The sequence below is a fragment of the Somniosus microcephalus genome, unplaced genomic scaffold (genome assembly GCF_052327205.1).
Source record: "Somniosus microcephalus isolate GS21.2 unplaced genomic scaffold, FLI_Smic_1.0 unresolved_chr3, whole genome shotgun sequence".
NCBI lineage: Eukaryota > Metazoa > Chordata > Chondrichthyes > Squaliformes > Somniosidae > Somniosus > Somniosus microcephalus.
In genome coordinates, this window is record NW_028225181.1 from 34,868,194 (window position 1) to 34,879,414 (window position 11,221).

Below are 11,221 nucleotides of genomic sequence, written 5' to 3' on the forward strand. Positions count from 1 at the left end.
GAAAAAGTGTTGGATTGAAAGGGGTTAACTGAAGTTGTTTGTTCAGTGAATGTAAGTAATGTCAGTCTCCACGGTTTAACTGAAGCTGTTTGTTCAGTGACTGTATTTAATGTCAGTCTCCACGGGGTAACGGAATCTGTTTGTTCAGTGAATGTAATTAATGTCAGTCACCATGGACCCTAATTGTATCAATGCAGGGTTTCCCTCTTCTATTTATGAGGGACTCCTTTCAAAGTGTTAACCATAGTGTCAGTGAGAGCATCACCTCTGGCACTAACAGGGATCAGCACGCTGCTCCACAGAGAGGGACTCGGAATCTCAGAACAGTAGATTGGAATGTTAAAACAATGGGTCGGAATCTGAGCACAGTAGATTGGAATGTTACAACAATGGACAGGAGTTTCAGCTGGGAGTTTGACTTTCTTTCTGCATATTATGACAGATTGCCATTAGAGGATCGGATCTATTATGCATTTAAGATTATTCAATACGTTTACTACCCCCTCCTCGCTGCTGTTGGTATTCCGGGTAAGACTCTCCATCCAGCTATTAATTCTATAAACTATGTTTAACTGTTTTACTGTTCTTTTCGTTTACTTTCCCCTCCTTGTTGCTGTCGTTGAACCAAATAAGTCACTGTATCCAACTATTAATTCTGCAAACCTTTGCTAACTCTATTACTGTTATGTAAATTTCTCTCCCCATTTGCTGCTATTGCTGTCTCTGTTCAGTCTCTATACCCAGCAATTAGATCTGTAATCCTCTGAATCACAGGGCTGGCTTCCACCAAGTCAAATATCACCCGTTTCCACCCCACCTCTGCCCTTCCGCTGCATAGGCCCTGATCCATGCCTTTGTTAATTCCAAACTCGACTATTACAATGCTCTCCTGCCCAGCCTCCCATTTACATGCCTCCATAATCTAAAGTTCAACGAAAACTCTGCTGCCCATATCCTAACACACATCATGTCCCGTTCATCCATCACCCCTGAGCTCGACGACCAACATTTGCTTCCTATCCAGCAACACCTCGATCTTAATATTCTGCTACATAAGATCAAATCCCACCATGACATCACCACTCCAGTTAGTGCCATTCCCTGATCTTCTCTCATATTCCTGCAAATTGTTCCCATTCAAGTATTTATCCAATTCCCCTTTTAAATGTAATATCAATACCTCTGTACCTCTCCCAGTCTGCCTGTCTCTATTTTTATTTCTCTCTCTGTTTATCTCGCTCTCTCTCCCTCTTCTCTCTCTCTGTCTCCTGCTCATAGAATCAGAGAATGGCTCATCACGGAAGGAGGCCATTGTGTCGATGCCATCTCTTTGAAAGAGCTAATCAATTAATCGGACACTTTAGCCAGAACCCTGTAAAAATTTCAACTAACTATCCAATCCCTTTCGAAAGTTACTATTATCTGTTTTCACCACGTTCTGAATCAGTGCATTCCAGATCACAACAACTCACTGCAATAAATAAAATTCTCCTCATCTCTCCTCTGGCTCTTTTGCCAATTACATTAAATCTGTGTCCCCTGATTACCCACAATTCTGCCATTGGAAAAAGAATTACTTACTCGATCAAAACCCATCATGGATTTGAGAATCTTTATTAAAACTCCCCTTATGGAAAAGGACAAAAATAGACGAGGTGTAAAAGTTCTCAATTGGGGAATGGCCAAGTGTACTAAAGCAGAGAGGTGATTTAGCAAAAGTGCACTGAAAACAGCTTCTGGAAGGGAAATCAGTCGCAAAGCTGAGGATGAATTCAAGGCAGAGATAGTGAGGGCTCAGAGCAAATATGTTCCCACAAATTAAAAAGATGGTGTTTCCAAATCTAGAACCTCCCTGGATATCAAGGAGCATACACGGCGGGATAAGAAATAAAGGGGAACCTTTTGTCAGATACGGAGAGATAAATACTACAGAAAGCCTAGAGGAGTATAGAAAGTGCAAGGTTGAAATAAAAAAGAAAGTTAGGAAAGCAAAGACCGGGCACGATAAAATACTGGCAAGTAAATTCAAGGAAAGTCCAATGAGGTTTCATATATACATCAAGATTAAGAGGATAACTAAATAAGAATAGGGCGTATTAGAGACCAACAAGTTAATCTGTTTGTAGAGGTGGAAGATGTGGGTATGGTTCTTAATATATACCTTGCATCTGTCTTCACAGAAGAGATGGACGATGCAGACATTGTATTTAAGGAGGAGAGTGAAATAGTAGATGAGATAAACATAGTAAGAGAGGAAGTATTAAATATTTGTAAGTAGATAAATCTCGAGGCTCACGTGAAATCTATCCCAGGCACTGAGAAAGGCAAGGGAGGAAATACCAGAGCCTCAGACCATTATTTTCCAATCCTCTCTGGCTACAGGTTTGGTGCCAGAGGACTGAAGCAGTCCTAACATTGTTTAAAGAAAGGGATAGACAAATTACAGATTACTCAGTCTAACCTTAGTGGTTTAAAACTTGTTGGAAAAATTCTGAGTGAAACTATAAATCGGCATTTAGAAAGGCACGGATTAATCAAGGATAGTCAGCATGGATTTGTTAAGGGAAGATCGTGTCTGACTAACTAGATAGAATTTTTTGAGCAGATGATGAGAACTGTTGAGGGCAGTGCATTTGGTGTAGTCCACATAGATATTAGCAAGGCCTTTCACCAGGTCGCACATGGCAGGTTGGTTAAAAAAGTAAAAGCCCATGGGATCCCAGGGAAAATGGCAAGTTGGATCCCAAATTGGCTCAGTGGCAGGAAGCAAAGGCTAATGGTCGACGGGAGTTTCTGTGACTGGAAGTCTGTTTCCAGTGGGGTTCCACAGGACTCAGTACTTGGTCCCCTGCTTTTAGGGGCATATATCAATGAGTTAGACTTCAATGTTGTGGCCATGATTAAGAAGTTTGCTGATGATACATAAATAGGCTGTGTGGTTGAAAGTGTGGGAGAAAGGTGTAGACTGCAGGAAGATATCAATGGACTGGTCAGGTGGGCATAAAAGTGGCAAATAGAATTCAATCCAGTGAAGTGTGAGTTAATGCATTTGGGGAGGGCTAACAACGTAAGGGAATACGCAATAAATGGTAGGGTAATGTGTAGTGTAGAGAAACAAGGGACCTTGGACTGCATGTCCACAGATCCCTGAATGTAGAAGACATGTAGATAGGGTAGTTAAGATGGCCTATGCCATACTTTGCTTTATTAGCCAAGGTACAGAAAATAAGAGCAGGGTGGCTATACTTGAACTGTATACATCGTTAGTTAGGCCACAGCTAGTGTACTATGCTCAGTTCTGGTCACCACATTACAGGAAAGATGTGATTGCACTAGAGACATTATAGAGGATAATTACGATTATGTTGCCAGGACTGGAGTATTTTAGCTATGAGTAAAGATTGGATAGTTTGGGGTTGTTTACTGTAGAAAAGAGGAGGCTGAGGGGAGATTTGATTGAGGTGTATAAAGTTTAGAGGTGCCTGGATAGATTGTATCGGAAGCACCTATTTCCCTTAGCAGAGAGATCAATAACTGGGGGCATTGATTTAAAGTAATTGTTAGAAAGCTTAGAGTGGAGTTGAGGAGAATCGTTGCACCCAGAGGGCGGTGGGGAACTGGAACTCAGGGCCTGAAAGTAGGGTTGAGGCAGAAAACCTCAGCACATTTAAAAATACTTGGACATGCGCTTGAAGTGCTGTAACCTATAGGGCAAGGTACCAAGAGCAGGAGAATGGGATTAGGCTGGATAGCTCGTTTTCGACCAGCACAGACACAGTGAGCTGATTGTCCGCCTTCTGTGTCATAAATTTCTATGAATCTGTCATTTATGATAGATAGAAACATAGAAACATAGAAGAGAGGAGGAGGAGTAGGCCATTCGATACCTCGAGCCTGCTCCACCATTCAATGAGATCATGGCTGACCATCCAAATTCAGTGCCCTGTCCCTGCTTTCTCCCCATATCCCTTGATCCCTTTAGACTTAAGAAATATATCCAACTCCTTCTTGAATATGTTTAATGAACTGGCTTCTATTGCCTTCTGTGGTAGAGAATTCCACAGGTTCACCACTCTCTGGGTGAAGAAATTCCTCCTCATCTCTGTCCTAAATGGCTTACCCCTTATCCTTAGACTGTGCCCCCTGGTTCTGGACTCCCCGACCATCGGGAACATCCTTCCTGCATCTCGTCTGTCCAGTCCTGTTAGAATTTTATAAGTTCCAATGAGATCCCCTCTCATTCTTCTAAACTCCAATCGACCCAATCTCTCCTCATAAGTCATTCCTGCCATCCCAGGTATCAGTCTGGTAAATCTTTGCTGTAATTCCTCCATGACAAGAACATCCTTCCTCGGATAAGACGACCAAAACTGCACACAATACAATAACCTTCGCTGCTTTAAGAGGAACAATCCCAGATTCTCCAGTCTCTCCACGTAACTCAAGTCGCAGATTCCTGTCACCATTCTGGTAAATCTGATCTACACCTTTCTAATACTTCACAAAGTGTGGTGCTCAGAATTGGACACAGTACTCCAGCTGGGGCCTAAACAATGAATTATACAAGGATAGCGTTCATTCCTGGATTTTGTTACTCTTTGCCTCTGATTGTAAATTCAAGGTGTCCGTCTATTTTTAACAGCCATCGCAATGGCCATTGACAGTGCTATCAAGCAGCACTTACTCACCAATAACCTGCTCACTGATGCCCAGTTTGGGTTCTGCCAAGACCACTTGGCTCCCGACCTCCTTACAGCTTTGTTCCAAACATGGACAAATGAGCTGAATTCCAGAGGTGAGGTGAGAGTGACTGCCCTTGATATCAAGGCAGCATTTAACCGAGTGCGGCAAGAAGGAGCCCTAGTAAAACTGAAATCATTGGGAATCAGGGGGAAAGGTCTCCACTTGCAGGAGTCATACCTAGCACAAATGAAGATGGTTGTGGTGATTGAAGCTTAATCATCACAGCTCCAGTACATTGCTGCATGAGTTTCTCAGGGCAGTGTCTTAGGCCCAGCCATCTTCAGCTGCTTCATCAATGAGCTTCCCTCCAACATAATGCGTAAGGTTGCAATATACCAAATTACTTGGACTCTGGAGAGGTCCCTGCAGATCGGAAAACAGCAAATGTAACATCCCTATTTAGGAAAGGAGGGAGACAGAAAGCATGTATCTATAGACCAGTGAGCCTAATATCTGTCATTGGGAAAATGCTTGAGTCCATCATTAAGGAAGTAGTAGCCGGGTATTTGGAAAATCATAATGCAGTCAGGCAGTGCCAGCATGACTTTAGGAAAGGGAAATCATGTTTAACAAATTTGCTGGAGATCTTTGAGGATGTAACGAGCAGGGTGGACAAAGGTGACCCAGTAGACATGGTGTATTTGGATTTACAGAAGGCATTTGATAATGTGCCACATAGAAGGTTACTGCATAAGATAAGAGCTCATGGAATTGGGGGAAATATATTAGCATGGATAGAGAATTGGCTAACCAACAGAAAGCAGCGTGTCAGGATAAATGGGTCATTTTCTGGTTGGCAAACGGTAACTAGTGGGGTGCCAGAGGGATCGGTGCTGGAGCATCAACCATTTACAAATTACATTAATGACTTGGATGAAGGGACCGAGTGTAATGTAGCCAAGTTTGCGGATGATATAAAGATGGGTGGGAGAGCAAGTTGTGCAGCGAACTCAAAGAATCTGCAAAGGGATATAGACAGTGAGTGGGCAAGCATTTGGCAGATGGAGTATAATGTGGGAAAGTGCGAAGTTATACACATTGGCAGGAAAAATAAAAAACAAAGTATTAATTAAATGTAGAGAGATTGCAAAATGCTACAGTTCAGAGGGACCTGGGGGTCCTTGTGCATGAAACAAAAATGTTAGCATGCAGATACAGCAAATAATCAAAAAGTCAAATGGAATGTTGGCCTTTATTTCAAGGGGGTAGGAGTATAAAAACAGGGATGTCCTGCTACCACTGTACGGGGTATTGCTGAGACCACAACCTGAGTACTGCGTACAGTTTTGGTCTCCTTATTTAAGGAAATTTACTTGCATTGGAGGTAGTTCAGAGATGATTCACTAGCTTATTTGCAGCGATGAAGCGGTTGAATTATGAGAAAAGATTGAGCAGGCTGGGCCTATACATATTGAAATTCAGAAGAATAAGAGGTGATCTTATTGAAACATATAAGATACTGAGGGAGCTCGACAAGGTAGATGCAGAGAGGATGTTTCTTATAGAATGGCGGAGCAGGCTCGAGGGGCCAAGTGGCCTCATCATGCTCCTTTTTTCTTATGCTTTGTATGTTCTTATAAGGTCAGAATTCAGCTCCACAGGTGATAGAATTAGATTATGTCATTGAATTTCGCAAATCAGTTGCTGATTTCAGTCCCAATCCAATCAAACTGCTGCTCTTGCTCCCAGCCTGATGTATAATTAACCCTATTTTTTTCCCTTCCTTACAGTGAACTTAGTAACGATTGTAATCCTGTCTCGGGGAAAGTGCGGCCTCTCCAACTGTGTCACTCGCTACCTGGTGGCCATGGCAGTGGCGGATCTACTGGTCGTTATCCTCGACCTGATATTGAGGCACATTCCGATTGTTTATTGGGAACAGTTACTTTTCGTACGGTACATCCCCGTGTGTAATATCCACGCCGTCCTGCTGTTCGCAGCCACAGACTGTTCTGTCTGGTTCACCGTCACTTTCACCTTTGATCGATTTGTGGCCATTTGTTGCCAAAAGCTGAAAACTAAATATTGCACTGAGAAAATGGCGGCTGTTGTTCTGGGAACAGTGACTGTGATGAGCGGTTTAAAGAATGTCATCTGGTATTTTATGTTCACAAATCGGTATCGGATTGGGAACACCCCCTGGTTTTGTGAGGTCACAATGGAAGTTCGGTTGTCAAAAGTCTGGGGACCAATCGAGCTCCTTCATTATATCCTCACCCCATGTGTCCCATTTGTGGTGATTCTGCTTCTCAATGCGGTCACCGTCAGACACATTTTAGTGTCCAGCAGAGCCCGCAGGAGACTCCGGGCTCCCAGCAGTGGGGAGAGTCCCAGAGACCCAGAGATGGAGAGCCGCAGGAAATCCATCATTTTACTGCTTGTTATCTCTAGCAATTTCATCCTGTTATGGGCAGTGTTTATGGTGTATTCTATGTGGAGCCGGATGTTCTGGTTGGGGAATTATTCTGTATTTATGCCTGATTATGTAATGGAACTGGGATACATGCTACAGCTGCTGAGTTGCTGCACAAACACAGGGGTTTACGGCATGACCCAGACTAAGTTCAGAGAGCAGTTGAAGAATATGGGGAAGTATCCCTTTACTCTGATTGTAAAATTCATTAAAGGATGAGAAGATTGTAGACTTTGCAGCCTGAGTGTTGAAAGTTCCTTGGGCCTGGGCCACACACAAAGATAGCAGCTCTGGGAACCAGCACAACGATCGTGGCTCTGGGGACCTGCAGAAAGATGGCATCTCTGGGGCCCCGCACAAAGATCGCGGCTCTGGAGCCATCACAAAGGTGGCGGTTCTGGGGGCCGGGAACAAAGATGGCGGATCTGGGGCCCCGCACAGAGGTAGCATCACTGGATCACTGCACAAAGAAAGCAGCTCCGACACCCCTCACAAAGATGGCGGCTTTGGGGCCCCGCACAAAGATGGTGGCTCCGGGGTCATGCACATAAATGGCGGCTCTGGGGCATGAAAAAAATAGCGGCTCTGTGGCCTGGCAAAAAGATGGCGGCTCTGCGGCCCCGCACAAAGATGGGGCTCTGGCGTGCAGCACAAAGATGGCGACTCTGGGGTCCTGCAAAAAGATGGCGGTTCCGAGGCCATGCACAAATAGGGCGGCTCTCGGGGCCTGGCACAATGCTGTACTTGCGTGCCGCACAAAGGTGGCGGAACTGGGGCCCTGCACAAAGATGGCGGCACCCATGCCCAGAATAAAGATGGCGGCTCTGGGGCCCCGAGCAAAGATGGCGGCTACGGGGATCCTCATAAATATGGCTGCTCTGGGGACTTGTGCAAAGATGGCTCCTCTGGCCCCGTGCCAAAATTGCGGACCTCGTGCCTACCAAAGATTGCGGATCTGGCGCAATGCAATGAGTGGGCGGCTCTGGCGCCCCGCAAGAAGTTGTCAACAACCGCACCTCGCAAAATATGGCGGCACCTGCGATCCATACAAAAATAGCTGCACTGGCACCACACACAAAGATGGCGGCTCCGGGCACCTTGCAGAAAGACGGAGGCTCCGGCGACCCATTTAAAGATGGCGGCTCTGGGGATCTGCACATGTTTTGCAACACGCGTGCCCAGAAAACAGATGGCGGCTTTGGGGGCCGGCACAATGATCGCAGCTCCGGTGCCCCACACAAAGATAGCAATACCCGCGACACGCACGGAATTGGCGGCACCCTCGTCCCACACAAAATGGCCCCGCAAAAAATGGTGCCCCTAGCGCTGTGCCAAAAATTGGGAAGCTCGCACCTGCCAAAGATTGCGGTTCTGGCGCCAGGCACAATGCTGGCCGCACTTGAGCTCCGTACAAAGTTGGCTGCAACGGTTCCTCACTCAAAGATGGTGGCACCCTTAATCCACACTTCGATGGCAGCAACCGGGCCACACACAAATATTGTGGCACAAGCGATCCGCACATAAATAGCGGCTCTGGGGCCCGCACAAAGATGGCAGCTCTGGGGATATGCACAAAGATGGTGACTCAGTGGCAATGCACAAAGATGGCGGTTCTGCAGCTCTGATCAAAAATGGCGGCTCTGGCGCCCCGCACATGCTTGCCGCTTTGGGGGCCTGGCACAGAGATGGAGGCTCCGGCCGACCCGCACAAAGTTGGAGGCTCCGGGGACCAGTTCAAGCATTGTGGCTCTGGGGCCCCGATAAATTTTCTGGCATCCTTGCCCAGAACAACGATGGCGGCTCTGGGGGCCCAGCACAATGATGGCGGCTCCGGCGCGCTGCATCAAGATTCCGGCACCTACGAACCTCACAAAGATGGCGGCATCTATGACCCACACAAAATGGCGGCTCTGAAACCCCACCAAAGACGGCGGCTCTGGTGCCCCGCCCAAGATGGAGGCTCTGGTGCCAGGTGCAAAGATGGCGGCTCTGACGCCATGCACAAAGATGGCAGCACCCGCCTTCCATACAAAGATAGCAGCTCATTTGCCCCGCACAAAGATGACGGCTCTGCTGCCCCCCCAATAAGATGGCTACTCTGGCGCCCTGCACAAAGATGGCGGCACCTGCGCCATGCATAAAGATGTTGGCACCCGTGTTCTGCACAAAGATAGCTACTCTGTGGGCCCGCACAACACTTGTGGATCTGGGGCAATGCACAAAGACAGAGACTGTGGGTCCCTGCACACAGATGCCGGCTCTGCGGCCCCCCAAAAAAGATGGCAGTTCTTGCACCTCGCAAAATGTTGGCAGCTCTGGGACCCCGCACGAGGTTGGCGGCTCTGGAGACCCGGCACAAATCTGACACATCCAGCACCCTGCACAACGATGGCAGCACAAAGATCGCGGCACTCATGGTCCACACAAAGATAGCATCTCTGGGGCCAGCGCACAAAGATTGCAGCTCTGCAGCCCCCCACATAGATGGCGGCTCTTGCACCCCGCATGATGACTCATTGTGGCTCCGGGGCCCCACAAAAATGATGGCTGCTGTGCCCCGCACACAGTTGGGGGCTCCGGGGACCCGCACAAAGATGATATCTCTGGGGCCCCACACAAAGCTGGTGGCTCTGGAGACCTGGCACAAAGATGGCGGCTGCAGCGCCCATCACAAAGATGGCAGCTCAGGTGGCCCCATGCAAGGATGGTGGCAATCACTCGGGCCCTTTCTCTCACGGCAGGAGGCGACCATCCAGAGAGCGGCTGCAGCTGGAATCCTGTTTACCGTGAGAGCCGGCGGCGAGGTTGAGCATCACGGCAGGCCCATCCCGGCCCACAGGAGCCCGAGCAGCTCAGCCTGGGGGTGAGGCGGCCCAGCACCAGGACTTTATTAATCATTATAACCTTTAAAGTACTTTAAAATCTTTACTCCACTTTACAGATCTTTACAGATCTTTATAAATCATTATGACCATTAATAAAATATTATGACGCTTTTCAAATTATTATGATGCATAATAAATCATTTTTATAATTCATTCTTTGGATGTGGGCGTCGCCGACAAGGCCAGCATTTATTGCCCATTCCTAGTTGCCCTTGAGAAGGTGGGGACGATCTGCCTGAGACAAGCGAGTGTCTTGCTGGGCCATTTCAGAGACCAGTTAATAGTCAATCACATTTTAGTGGGCCTGGAGTCACATTTCAGCCAGAGCAGGTAAGGACAGCAGATTTCCTTCCACTTACGGCCATTAGTGACCCAGATGGGTTTTTACGACAATCTGGTTCTTTCATGGTCACCATTACTGACATGAGCTTTTTATTCCAGATTTTTTTACTTCTTTTAATTTAAATTCAACAACTGGTGGGATTTGAACTACTGGATCATTTGTCCAGTCATCTGGTTTACTAGACGAGCAACATAACCATAATGCTACCGTACCCTTCAAATATATTTCGTTCCTTCATCGTCACTGGGTCAAAAGATGAAATTCCTTTAATAACTGTATGGTGGGAGCACCTTCACCACACGGACTGCAGCGGCTCAAGATGAAGGCCCTCCCTTTTCTCATGTGTAACTAGGGATGGGCAAGTAATACCAGCCTTGACAGTGTTACCCATATCCTGAGAACAAATAGATAGAAATAATAAAATAGGATTAAAATCAATGATTTTGTAATTCATTGTTTAAACCAGACGAGGCCTTTGATCAGGGCGAGTCGTCAAGTACGCTAAAAAAAGCATCAACACAACTTGGATCACCAATTCTATGGTTGTATGATTCATACTACCAATTTCCCTATCCTTACAAAAGGTGCTTGATAAAGTATCACATATTACTAAGATTGAAGTCTTTGGGATTAAAGTGCCAGTGACAGCAGTGAGTGGTGTGGGGTACTTCAGTACATAAAAGAGGATTACAGTGAGAGGTGTATCAGAGTGTTAGAGTGAGGGGGTGGGGGTATATCAAAGTGTTACAGTGAGGGGTGTGAGCTTATCAGCGTGTAACAGTGAGGGGTGTAGTGTTTATCAGTATGTAAGAGAGGATTACAGTGAGAGGTGTATCA

The 11,221-nt window shown here is 46.4% G+C and overlaps 1 protein-coding gene across 1 annotated transcript; it reads left to right on the forward strand.

The window, feature by feature from the left end:
* Positions 1–258: 258 nt before the first annotated feature.
* LOC147091360 (putative G protein-coupled receptor 139) lies at positions 259–7,642 on the forward strand. Its single transcript, XM_085976545.1, has 2 exons — positions 259–528; positions 6,474–7,642. The coding sequence occupies exons 1-2, from the start codon at positions 348–350 to the stop codon at positions 7,373–7,375; spliced, it is 1,083 nt and encodes a 360-aa protein (XP_085832671.1). The 5' UTR covers positions 259–347; the 3' UTR covers positions 7,376–7,642.
* Positions 7,643–11,221: the final 3,579 nt, after the last annotated feature.